The sequence below is a fragment of the Phaethon aethereus genome (genome assembly GCF_964289735.1).
Source record: "Phaethon aethereus genome assembly, chromosome: Z".
Classification (NCBI taxonomy): domain Eukaryota; kingdom Metazoa; phylum Chordata; class Aves; order Phaethontiformes; family Phaethontidae; genus Phaethon; species Phaethon aethereus.
The window spans coordinates 89879877-89893679 of record NC_138577.1 but is presented as its reverse complement, the minus strand read 5'-3'; the positions used below and the strand labels follow the sequence as shown (position 1 = coordinate 89893679).

Below are 13803 nucleotides of genomic sequence, written 5' to 3'. Positions count from 1 at the left end.
TGACCCTGTACCACATTTTTGTATCTCTAAAATGTCTTCACTGTGAACATCAGGTATGCAAGAAAGAGTGAAAAGTCCTCTTTCGTTGTGTATTCCTCAAAGGCATCTATTGGGAGCTTTAGTCTTGCTTCTAAGCTTCACATTATTGTTTCTATTGGATACAAAAAATACTTAGTTGTCTCGGATCATCATCAGAAATGGTCCATAAAAGGCTGATCAAATAAGACTTAGGCCAAAAGACAAGCAGCCCTTTCTTGGCTCCTTTCAGCACCAGTTCCAGAAAGCACACCGGTGCTGAAGAACGAAAAGCACTGTTTATCAGTTAAACTTCTGTCTTCAGCTTGGTAATAGTAAAGAGAAGGTAAAACTCAGAAAGAGGCAGTGACTTGGTTCTGATGTGGAACGAGCACTAAGAATCCAGACAAGACACAGCAGAGAAGGTCAGCGTTTCCTTCACCTGGACCTTCACCAAAGTGTTCAGCCCGTGACCACTTCCCACCTTACCTATCCATATTGATCAGATATGCTACATAGATGTACACACCTCACCAGACACCACTCCTGCAGCTTCTCACTAAGACTAAACTCTGGATTTCTTTGGTGTACTCCTAGGATACCTAATTTCCAAAGCCATAAAAAGAAACAGGCCAGATTCCAAGCTGCTTAGACAACCCCGATGTCCCCTCTTCTCCTGACACTCTCCCAGCCATTTCCAGAGTGACACAGCCCTTACAAACTTCATCAGAGAGCTTCACTCAGGTCAGGAATCCCAGGGAAAGCTTTTGAGAGCTGGTATCTTTGCTGGTGGGTGGAGAGCCAGAGATGAGGAAGGATAGAAAAAAATGAAAAAGGTAAAAAAAAAAAGCCCAAACCTAAACAAAATTAAGCAAGGGAAAGCAAAACACCCATCTTTTCTTCCATGTTTTGCAGTATCTAAAGAATGTTCCTTTAAACACATGTACAGACTGGGCAAAACAAATGGAAGAGAAAGCCTCCTCACCAGCTACTGAACTTTCAGGCACATCCCAGCACAGGCATACCCTCAAAAGGTACTAGTGGTCCCAGGTCCATGGACTGTAGACTGTGCTAGAGCCACCCTGGACACAATCCCACCAAAGTGACAATGACAGACAGCTCCTACCCAGCAATACAGAATCACTGTGCCTACCACAGAAACACAGAGTAGCTGAGGTTAGCAAGCAACTCTGGAGTTCATCTCGTGCAATTCTTCTGCTCAGAGCAGGGTCACCTAAAGCAGGTTGCACAGGACCACAGCAAATTGGGTTTTGAACATCTCCAAGAACAGACACTCCACGGCCTCTCTGAGCAACCTATGCCAGTGTTTGACCACCATCATGGCAGAAAGGTTTCTTCTCATGTTTAAGAGGAGCTTCCAGTGTTTCACTTTGTGCCTGTGGCCTCCTGCCCAGTCAATGGGTATCACCAAGAAGAGTCTGTTTGTTTTGCTTGCCCCCATCAAGTATTGATGCAGACAGGTAAGGTTCCCTCTGTGAGCTTCCTCTTCCCAAGTGCAAACACTCCCAGCTCTAGCAGAGCACACCATCACCACTTCCGAGCATGCACACAGAGTCTCTGGCCCCCTTCTCTGCATTCTTCTGCACAAACTGCTGCATCTGCCAGCTGCTCCCGCTCCTTCTCTAAGTGCACTCCGGTCTCGTCACTTGCATAGGACCCCTCCTTAAGATCAGCTCAAAAAGTGCTTGACCCTCCCTAACCAGCCGTCGGCTGGAGACAGAAGTTCAAAGCACTATTTGATGAGCATTATCACAATCAAGTGTTCAAGGGCTACAAAACACCCTAATTTGGGCTATGCAAAAAGTAGTTGTCTAGTCCACGCTAACGCCTAAGGTCTGCTCTGTAGAAAAAGGAAGGCACCTCCTGACCCCTTCCACCCAAAGGCTGGTGTCCAGGGTTGTTCAGACGAATCCTCCACCCATAGGCTGACAAGGATCTGGTACTGTCCTTCTGCAGGTGATCTGCATCCTACATCCCACTTGTTTTCTGGTTAAAAAACCAAGAAGTTCTTTCAGATTGCATTAAGCTAAATGCTAAATATTAGCAGCATTTAATCCTGGCATGAGATCAGCCTGGCATTTTAGAGGAGCAGCTCTTTTCCTCCTTGCTACTGAAGGCATCAGAATACATGCTGTCTGGAAACACTGAACTGCTCAGGGGTGATCCATTTTTTCCAAGGTTTCCAGTCCAACTGCAGTGCCACCGTCTCATGCCTAGCTTCAGAAATGACCAAAAATATCTGCCGCTCAACAAAACCTGGCAAAACTGTGGCTCATAAATTGCAGTCACAGCATGATGGGATGAACAAAGCAGGCTGAAGAGTCAGGCAATAGACTTCTCCTATGAGACTGAGCACTCCTAAGGAAAAAAAACATGCCAAGAAAGGCCAGCTGAGGACTGTGTGTTACAGCAGAACAGTATCAAGAAATGGCTTGTGTTTTGACATCTATTTATCCCATTTCAGTGTTTTTGTTTTCTAACTACAAAAATTTGACAAAATATGCAGTAATATGGAAGGTTAAACATAGCCCTGTTACCTGTACTAGCCACAAACCTGTGCCACCTATGAAGAAATAACTACCTGGCATTACATACTACATCTAAGGTGTTGGATGCATTCACACTAAGCAAAAATCAAGGTGATCTTTCCAGGAGGGGAGAGTTTGTTCAGCCAGATGCATTTGCCCCACTTGTTCCATATTCAGTTCAGCCTGAAGGCTGGGATCAGTTATGTTCGGGGTCTGAGTCCACCGATGCGAGCCAGAGCAGATAGTCTAAGCTGACTGCCATTGAGCGTGCCTCTCCTTCCCCATCCCTCCAGATGTCGAATGGACTCTGCTCCCAGTTTTGTTTTGTTCCGTCTCGCCTTTCTGATGTGCATACAAAATGTGCAGGAAAGCCAATGTGTCCGGCTCTAAGGGACCTTTGTCTCCAAGGCTGACCCTACGGAAGAACACATACGGGCACACTGCTTCCACAGTGCGGTTTCAAGGTTGAGTGCGGAGCACAAGGGATCACCTCTGCGTATTTGGCAGGGTCTCTCCCTGCGCGGGGGTGCAGGCTGTGAAATGCACTGCCGCCTGCTCGTCGGTACCGCTGCAACAGGACACACTCACCAGCTGGAAGCCAGAGCATCTGAGGGTACCCTGGCAGCGACGATGAAGAGCAGGCGAGCAAGGGGCGATGGAGGTGTGCCAGCATGGGAGCAGACCAGGCTCCCCGACGCCAACATCTGCCAGAGGAACAAAACTGAAGCCCACTGCCAACGCTTTGCTCTGTGCCACTTCTTCTAGCGCAGCGATACAGAGTTGGCGTCAGATCCCACCACAGCGCAACGTGCTACCCTGGTGAGGCTGGCCGACAGCCGCTCCTGCCTCTGCTCATGCAAACCGACCCTGCGGCCAGCGCAGCGAGGGCTGCCCGCAGCTTTGTCAGTCTGCCTCGGCACCGTGTCGGAGAGCTGCGCAAAGGTGTCAATTTAGCATGACTTTGTCCTCTGAAAGCGATACCAACCACGCTGAAATCAGCAACCTGGAGCAGGGAAATGCATCTGCAGGTAATTAGTAACAATCACGGGCTGCTTGGAAACTGCTGACTACAGCAGTAATGGGCTCGGCACATGTCATTGGCTTGTAAATGGAAAGAGCACTTACGGACTGTGGCAGCAAACAGTAAGGGAAGGGTTTTTTTTTAAACTTAATATTTAATGTGGCATAAACACAATGCAGAGAAATCGAGTGGTTCTCTAATCAGAAGTTTGGCTGGTGGTCCATAACACAACAGAGCTGGTGGATGAAGCGGTACTGAGAAGTCACTAAATTTTTCCTTAGATATATTCTAGCAGCAAGTACTGGCATGAATGCCAATGTTTAAGCAATCCTTTCATCTTCAAGAAATATCCCAAAAGTTTTGATCTACCACCTTGCTAAGAACAGAAATTTTACATTTTCTATCAACAGCTGCACAGAGGATCTTTTGCATCTCAACCCTCTGCTCTGCCACTCACACCACAGCCCAGCAACAAGAACAATGAAAGACTGTGATCATAATTCACTTAAGACCTCCATTCTCAGCTTTATTTGCATTAAATTCTTTTACAATCTGTCTTACAGACTTAAGATTGACAAGATGAACTAGACTTAGGTGTCTTCACATCTGCCAGCCCAGGAAGTCTCCACACTTTCTCATAAAAACTGATTAAGCTTGAACGGGAGATACTAGCCATCAAAAGGATGTAAGTGTTCTTGGCTCAAACTCCTGTATGTCATACTTCAAGTTCTCTGCCCACAAAAATATGGCTTTTCAGCCATACACCCACCAATAGCCCCATTCTGTGTTGAAGCATCATGCAATCACACGTTCACAGCTCTGCGTCACACACACCAGAAGAGTACCTGGTACAAACGATGTTTCCCACCAACAGACTGTTCTGGATACTACAACTCACTTGTCAGTGTTTTAAGCAGTTCCTGGTCTCATGACAGTGAAGCTGTTACGAAAGTGTTTATCATCTGGAATGTCAACTGAGAAGTGAAGTCAACCTCTCAAGCCTTTAGCACCACCAGAGACATCAGACATTTTACCCAGCCAGCCCTCACTTTTACAGCTGAAAACACGCTACATAGCATGACTGAAACAAGTTGCCCCCAAGGCTTTCAGTCTCCTGCTCTCAGTTTGCTTGGACGCATGACAGGACAGCCTGTCTGGCATGAGGAAGAGTGGAAACACTCAAAAAAGGGTGAAAAAATTAAAAGCAACTTGACTTTCTGAATCTCAAGAAAAGACTGGAGTTCAGGTTGGCCATTCCTCCTCCAAAAAAGGAGCAGCCTGCAGGAGAAATGCCATCATGGATCTGCAAGGCTCAAGCTCTTGTCTGCCGGACACGGGGCTGACATCCAGGACCTAGATCTGTCAGGATTTCTCTCATGAGTCAAGGCCTGACCAACAAAGCGGGGCTGATACAAAGCTAACCTTCTTCCAGGTGCTGCCTGCCTTATCTACCGCCTACCCCCACCCACCCAACCCAGCCCCAGCTTAGGGACATTAAACCACTGAATTTTACCATAGCTTTGGTCACAGACAACAAAAAAGCTCCCAGAAGGCAGAGTACATGATGTGTCAGCAAATGTTTGTTGGACCTTGCACTCATAACCACCATTGTGTCACTGTCCAGGTCCTCCTGGCTTTCCATGATATCTACTACAGATTTAAAGGCCCACAGCAATATGCAGCTTTTGGTTACAAGGGAAAAAGGGTCAATAAATGTGTATCCTCTTCTGAATTCCCTGTCCCATCAAGGAAACAGGGTAGGAGAAGAAGCATGACTGAAAAAGAGTTAATTCTGAGGAGAAAATGGAGAAGTCTGTCCAGCGCTACGGTGAGAAATGCATCACCAAGTGCGCCGTAACTTACATGCCTTGCACATTATAAACTATGGCTTGCTGCTTAAATTCTCCTGCCCCCAACAGTCTGCGTGTCCCCTCAGCTCCTAAAGAAAGCCTTGGGGCAGAGAGCACGACTCGGACATACGGTATGTGCCCAGTGCTATAGGGCCTAGATTGTGCCGGGGGCTTCTGGGCGCTCCCAGAGCACGAGAAGTACAAAACAGCTGCCATGGGTGGTTAGGAAAGGAAAAGGGAGAATAACAGACAGTCTCCTCAAAAAATATATCAAAAGGCATAGGTTTTAAAAGGGTTTTGATATGCTCGTGTAAATCTAAGTTTTATGAATGCAGGTGTTACAAAAGTCTACAGCAGTATCAAATTAAAGATATAAATACCTACTGCTTTGAAAACGGTGTTCTGCTACAGTTCTCACCCTGTCACATTTAAGACCGATGGCAGGTTTTTTCTAGAGTTGCTGTTCATAACGCCTGCTCCATGTTTTTAATGAGAAATAGTAAATTTGACGTTTTGGAACATTTCCTCAAGTATGGGTAATGGCACAAGGGAGAACCTACATGCACTCCATATCGAGCTCCACAGCATCGTAGTCAGTTTTGTTCTAACAAATGTGATCAGCCAGCTCCCCAAACTCTATGGAAGTAGTAACATCAGAAGCACAAGAAGTGCTTAAATCAGTGTAAAAGAACAAGCACTACTGAGGTATCACATCAAAACAACAGCTCGTGGCTGAACCTCATTTTGGCCAGGTGCAGATCTCGGATAGTCGGTGCCTTAGAAGACAGAAGCAAGGAAGCATTCACCTTCGCTATCATCTTCTTGCCTTCCTAAATTTGACCCCATGACAATGCAGCTCAGTAACGTCTTGCTGTTTTGCTTCCCCCTCAGGACACGGTTCCCATGCGTTCCCATCCCGCACTGTGAGCTGCGGATGCTCCCGGTCGGGACAGCCCCAGACAGCGATGCGCACAGCACCTGCTTGTGCGGTCGAGGTGCTGCGGGGCTGCGCTCATCAGCAGAGCACAACTGCCTCTAACAGGGCGTCAGGGCTGTCACGGGGGCACGGACTCGGACGAGGAAGAGACAAACAGATGAACAAAGGGCAACAGGACACGCTTGACGTGCCAAGACAGGCTCGGTCTTTTGCAATGAGCAGCACTTCAGGCTTCAAAGAAAGATGCAGGGAGCTCTGTAGCAAGCAATTACAGAATAATTTGCCTTGGCAGACACTTCTTTTTAACTTTCATAGGTGGTATGCGTGGCTCATGACCCCAAACATGACAGTTCATGTTCCTTCTTTTACATTCCTTTGAGATTCCTTCTAGTCTATGATTATATATATATATATATATATAAAAAAAATGAAGTCTATATAGACATAAAGTCTATGTTTTTATATACATATATATGCTCTATCTCCCTACCTCTTATAAGCCACATGTCCAGAAACCCCTCTTTCTGTCCATCCATTCACTCCGGACACCTTTCTTATCTATGAGTCTACCGCTCAAACCATCCACCCAGTACCAGACAGGTATTTCAAGAAGTCTTTCCCCTCCCACCTCACGGTAAACATGGATTCCTTCCCGGTTCATGTAGCACTCTAATTTCTTTTGAAAACTCCTAAAATTTTGGCAAGGCGAGCCAAAGATTGATGCCATATTGGGTTAAAACAACTTTGTAACAACATTTGTTTTCAAAACTGCTCTCCTGCTAGATGAGATTGTAGCGCTTTCAAGATACAATAATACTATACTAAAACAGTTTTGGCGACAAAATGAACAAGTAAATCCAATCTTTGGCAAAACTGAGAGAATCCAATGATGAAATATGTACGGGTTAGATGCAAGGACAGAAGTAACACACAGAGGTAACATGCGTATGAAACACTGAGCCTTAAATTTTAAAACCTTTTTTTTCTGATTCTCACAATCCCTTTGGAACACAATCTTGTCATTTTCTTACCACCTGGGCAATGTCCTTCCAAGTGGCGTGGTCAGTCCCAAATAACTAGGTGACCAAAGCATTTACCAAATACTAGTTGTTCCTTAACTCTCACCCTGTGCCTGCTAAATAAATGCAGATGCTGCTCATTTCTTGAACAAGCAAGCTTCGCTTTTCATTTAAATGCTCAGCATTAGTGCACAATTACAATCCCAGAAATGGTATAAAACACAAGCATCCAAAATTCAGGCTAGTTTGAAGTGTCATAAAAACCCCATCCAATCAAACATGCCAGGTGCCTTCATGAAAAAATAGCAACAAAGCCCAAAGGCAGAGGCAAGCATTCTGCTTTTTGGCTACATGTGGTACTCAGAAAGCAGGTTTGGGGTGGAGAGGAATATCCCTTCCTGGACAAGAGATATGGATGCTTCATCTGTTGGCTCCAAGCAGACGCTACTGATTCATACAAACCATGCCCCTGACATTCAACAGAGCTGCTACAAAATCACACTTAAAAAGAGATTTTTTGAGCAAATGACTCCACATCTGACACAACTCCTTCCACAAAGGGCATCACCCTGCCTGCAATGTGCACACACACACTTCACACCACTTACTGGCATTGCAAAATTACTTACCTGTGACAATAGGATATGACTGAGGCCCAGGAACACTTGCACCCAGATCTGCAGAAGTAGGGCTAGTTATATTTGCCTTCATGTCATCTAATCCACCAGCTAATGATGCCATGGCTGTGTATTCAGTTGCCTGGAACAAGAAACAGAAGGCATTTTAGCGACAATAAATTTACTATTTGAGAGCTTTTGCCTGTATGACAAAAAGTAGACACAATACAGAACTCAAAAATCCTTTGTTCAGTCAGTTTTAGAGGCAATACCCATTTACACGGGGTTGTTCAGCATTCAAAATGCTCAATAAGCACACCTGTACTCATCACTGATATTCTTGTGGAACACCAAAATGGGCTTGCTTTATAAAACCAAAATCAAACTCATCAATATGTGACAAGGCTTTCCTTGAAGAGGAAATTTTGTAGAGTAAGTGGGGGCTGTAACTTCTGAGTGTAAGTTACTTGCTTGTTAGAGAAAAATGTTTGTGCCAGTTAACCTGAACTCTCCTTATTTGAGTAGACACATGCCCTAACGGGCAGGTGGGAACTGGGTGTCCCGTTTCGCCCCTTTTCTTGGGAATGCTGCATTTCCTCATCATCTCACAAGAAATAAAGTACACATAAATAAAAGTGTTTGCTTAATGGACACATCTGTAGCCAACTGTTTCTAAATCCCAATTATTTAAATCACCTGACTGTTGTAAGGATGCTCTCTCATCTCGTGGGAATTTTTTAATCTCATTAGCCGAAGCTATGGTAAATGAGCACAGGTCCCCATGAATCAGATTGTTTCTGTCCTATAACCCTCTAGAAGTGCACGTAGCTACGGCAATCGACAGCAGGTGTCCAATCTGTACATCCAGAAGGACTTCCATGTACATGGCAGAAAGCTTATCTGTGTTTGCCTTTTTTCCATGATTTCTCCTTGTCAGGATCATTCACACAAAACTGGGAAGTTTCCTTTCAAAGTTCTCCCTTCCCTGTTGCTTGCTATTTGCAAGTTTTAATCCCTTATTTGTGAGATCGTAATCACGCCCATAACAACCTTCAAGATGACAACCTCAGGTGAAGAATGGCAAAAGAAACAGATAAACTGAAGAAAAACCATGCTGAGGCTGATCCCCTTTGTACTTCTGCAGACTAAGTCAATGCAGATGCTGTGCAGAGCTGTAGCAACGTAGGGGAACCCAGGACCCTATGATTTCTTTGAATGACTAAATCAAAAACTTAACTTTTTTTTTTGAAGGAAACAAAAGTTGATCTGACTGAACATGTCTTTCTCCGTCTTGCAAGTTTCTTGGAAGTGTCCAAGAACCCAGCACACCACATGGTATTTGCCAGGAGCTCAGCACTTTGGGTCAGGTATATGTTTGTGTCTCTTGCTCGTTTCTCACTCCAACAGAACTTAATTCATGTGGATAACCCTTTATCAGCAGGTCTGTGTTAATACGCATATTTCTTCTGAGGATGAAATCTGCGTGAGGTACGAGTACACCCTATCACCTTGAAGGATCCCCTATACAAACCCCTTGCAGATGAGCATGACAAATTCAATTTGCAGTGACCAGCTGCTGGCCACCCTGTCCCTTCTGCCAGCCTATGGATCCTCTGGACTGAAGGCTTCTCGGCAATGACCTGTCTCTATGCTCCTCCCTAACCTTTGCATTAGGCTTGTCCTCTTCCTCAGCCCACTGAGCTTATTCCTCCTCCAACATCCTGCAAGCCCTCACGTTTCCCCTGCCTTCATGCACCCAGCCCCTTTCTTCTACCACCACTGCCTCAAAGATGTGCAGGCCACACCTCAGCTTTAGCCCCACTTCTGCACCCTCGGAGGACAGCCCCTGGAGCATCCCCGCTCTGCAGAGGAGGCCAGCAATGGTCCCAGCCCTTCTCCTTCCTACAAGTGCAGCCAAAGCTGCTTCTTCGCATTTCACATCCTACCAAGGTGCATTTTTCAGCCTTGCCACACCACTCCACACTGTGCTACATCTGCAAACCACAGTTCCCCTGCATGTGTGGTGGCACCGCTGGGTTTTTTTGCTCCCCAAAGCCCTGATCTGACAAGACACCAGGGAAACAACTGCACGGCTGCAGCCCTGCAGAGACATCCCAGGCAGCTGGTGATGAACGAGCAGTGCTGAACGGGCCAGCAGTGCAGCGGTGGAAAAAGCTGTCCTTGTGCACTGCTCTTTGGTATTTCCGATGTCTGGGGAAGAGCACACACTGTTACCCGGGGAAAGGCGCCTTATTTCACCCCTGCTGCTCTAACAAAGCTGTAACCACACCATATCCATGCTAGAAAATCTCTTTGCATCTTCCCACGGCACACCGACCCACCGCTCCCCAAGGACAGGGTAGTGGCAGACTACCTGGCTTCCAGCTTACGGAGGGGGAGCTGGCAATCTGTAGTTTGGGAGAGTGCACACAGCTGTGTCACGGGCTGGGACACACGCGGGGCTGCGGCAAGGGGTGCACATCCAAACCCCAGAGCCAGCAGCAGCTTTTGGGGCCGCCGCTCCTCGCACAAACCCAACCGGGACCAGTGCGCACCCCTGACTGCAAACCCCCGACACAGAAGTCCACAGCAGGCTGCCGATGTCAAAACACCACAGCTTGCTTCCCTTCTGGGGTCCGAGGACCTGACCTAGAAGGAAGCAGGACCAAGTCTCACCCCTTAACTGTAACAACCTGGAAGCACCACATCAATGAACCGCGAGCTTGGCCCTTCACGGTCAGAGGGATTGACCAGTTTCAGTGTCAGAAGCAAGCAGCTATCAGGGTGTAGCATGCGCTGCTGGGGGGCCAGGGCGGTGGTACCCCATGCTCATCCGCGTCACCCTGCCGCACGGAGATGGAGTGATGTGCAGCGGCATGGCCGTCCCGCAGGCAGCACTGCCCCATCTCACCAGCCTGCAGTGGCATGGACCCAAACCATGGAGCTACTTCCACAGACCGGAGGGACTGGCTGCCCAGCACGGTGCAGAGGGAGAGTCCACAGCTGGGCGGCACTGCTGCAGCAGGAGGCATCTCATGCCTCCAATTCTCAAATGGAGGTTTGGGGTCCCCCTACTTTTGGTCCCAGTAGCTTGCTGCAGGCAGGAGCTGCACCTCTACTGCAATGGCCAGGTAACTTTTCCCAGAGGTAAGAATAGTGGGATTTTTCAGGGTTTTTCCAGCTGCTTCCCTATTCCCATGGCAAAACTGTGCCCACATGCCTCCTTGAAGCCACCAGCAAAGGGCCACCAGCAGCCGTACCGACCATGCACCGACCACCGTCACTGCTCCCAGCACCCAGGCAAAGCCAGCATGGGCCGAGGGGCAGCCGCGGCGGCTGCTGACCCTCCGCCCCCTCACATGGTCCTGGCGGGAAAGTGAGCCCCTGTGTCGCACCCGCCTCTGCGGTCACAGCTCCCACCACAAAGCAGCAGGGATGCAGCTGGGGCCGGCATCGGGCTGGTGGAGTGGCGGTGGAATACCGTGTAGCTGAGAACTGGGACTGTGCGAGGCTGTGGCCGGTGCCTGGCTGTGTACAGAGAAGGAAACGTACCACTGCCAACGGTGAGGTGCTGCAGGGAGGTGAGGGTCAGCAGAAGGCATCTTCTGGGAGCCAGGGGTGCAGAGCAGAAGACTGTCCCCAAACCAACCGTCGGGTGCTGTCTACAGCCCTCCTTGCCCCCTTCAGGGAGCACAGCAGCCCCCGAAGGAGCAGCAAGCCTTGCCGGCACTGTGTTTGCGGCACCAAGCGTTCACTCACTCGTGGGGGGCACAGCGCTCATGGAGCAGCCCCTCACCTCGTGGCCCTGTCGAGAGCCTCCTGCCAACCCTCCCCAGGAGCCTCTCCAGCCGCTCGGAGGGGCAGCAGAAGGGGTCTCAGATTCGGCTCCTCCACCAGCGAGCTGGCACCACCACTGGCAAGGAGCAGCCCGCGGTGGCCGGGCATGGCCCGGGGTCCCTCCCTGCGCAGCACAAAGCCCGACCTGCTGCTCGGTAGGTGAAAAAGCAAGAGTCGGGTGTTCAGTACCCTAGAAATTACCTGAAAAATGACTGCCTGCGGTTGTACCACGCACTGTCTCATCAGCATGGAGCACCACTGCCATAGCATGGAGGAGAGAAAACACAGACACGTGAAACGAGGAATATATAAAAGGAGAGACCAAGAAGGACAAACGGAAAGGAAGGGCGAGGCGGGGTCTCCTGTGCCCCCCTGCCCCATGCCACTTGGCTCGGGCGGAGGGGACCTGGGCACGCAGCAGGGGGCTGTGGCTGGGCCCGCCCAGCGGGGGAGCCGCTGGGCTGGGGAAGAGAGGGGTGGTCTCTGCGTGCCCATGGGCAGCAGCACACCCTGTGACGGGCAGCGGGGTCTGCACGGCCTTCCCCCTGCCAGCCTTCGCTGCAGAGTGCAAATGGGGACGTTTCTGCGCCAGGAGAGGTTTCGCGTACACCTCCATTGCACAAGCTTTATTTCTAAATATTACCCCCTGGGGCAGGGGACGCGATGGGCAGATGGAGGGAAGAGGGGGGCAGGAGTGTTTTGGTACCATTTCCAAAGAATTGAGAGAGTGTGGCAGGAGGCAGGCTCTGCTGTCTCCTGCTGCACTGCAGTGAAGTGGCAAGACAGCCCACCACCGGCTCCACCCTGCGCTTTTCCTGGAGGAGATGCCTGAGCGCAACCCACCGAAAGGTCAATCCACCCTACTACACCAATTTTCTCTTTGAGAAGTGCCTGCAATTTTATCCCAAGGTGGCAAAGACAGATGCACAGTGGGGAACAAGACTGCTCCCTAAAACAGCCTGGTTCTGGGGTGCCGGGGTACGAAACACACATCCCACAGGCTGGGATGAGTCCTGCGGCAACGCTGCAGCCTGGGCAGCACGAGACGAATGCATCCCCCTCCTGCCCCGTCCCTTTTGCAGCGCACAGACCCTGCAGCCCTCTTGAGGACGCACCAAGCCAAGCCAGAGAAGAGGTGTCTGCCGCGCAGGGCAAGCGGCCATCGAAAGGAGCCAGCAGGCTCCCGCGGGGACTTGCACGTGTTGCTTTTTGCATCCGCCCAGGTTTGCAAATCACACCTGCAAAACTCCAGGCCGGCATGAAGCAACGCCTCGAGTGCCGCGCTGCTGCCGGCTCGGCTGCTGCCGGACCCGCGGTGCTGCTCGGGATGCAGAGCCTCCGGCCGTCGGAGCAAGGCGCCAGCCTGGGGGCTTCGGGACTTGGTCTGCCTCCGCGCCAACCACGTGTGCTGCCTTTGCTTCCGACAGACACGGTGCATGGAGCACCTCTGCTGCCAAAAACGCTTCTCCTCGTTTAAGCCAGGCATTAATCTGGCGTCTCCAAAAGGCGCAGTGCTGTCCCCCAAGTCACAACCACCAAACCCCCGGCTCACCACCGACTGCAGCAGCAAAGCTGGAGTTCATGCCTAATATCTCCAAGTCGTCGTATCGTAATACTTTAAAATTAATAAATAAAGGCAGAAGTGGCACACACTGGGCAGGCTGTCCATGGAAGCCCCCACCTCAGCCCGACAAAGGGAAGAAATTTGTAGTATTAGATATGGTTCGGAGAGCTTAATCCGAAGCAGCTCTAATTAATCTCCCCACGCTTTCAGAAACGCAGCGCCACTTGCAGCTGCAGGGGCACCAGTGCTGCTCTGCCTGAGATTTTATGGGAACGGAAAATCCATCCTAACGCCCTCCTCCTCGGCCGCCTCAGATCCAGATGGGAAAGGCATCTGAAAGCCTATCTATCAAAGCATTGCCGCTGCTGCCCGCCAGTCACCCCTCCATTTCATA

The 13803-nt window shown here is 49.5% G+C and overlaps 1 protein-coding gene across 4 annotated transcripts in view; it reads right to left on the bottom strand.

The window, feature by feature from the left end:
- PAX5 (paired box 5) overlaps positions 1 to 13803 on the bottom strand; it is a gene marked incomplete at both ends in the record, with an annotated part of 133782 nt that overhangs the window by 54050 nt on the left and 65929 nt on the right. For 3 of the 4 annotated variants that reach the window (XM_082012967.1, XM_082012968.1, XM_082012969.1), the window contains one exon: positions 8021 to 8150. In XM_082012967.1, coding sequence (XP_081869093.1) covers positions 8021 to 8150 — 130 coding nt within the window. Of the gene's footprint in view, positions 1 to 8020; positions 8151 to 12046; positions 12104 to 13803 lie in introns of all 4 variants that reach the window. The other variant, XM_082012966.1, reaches the window with a different exon arrangement.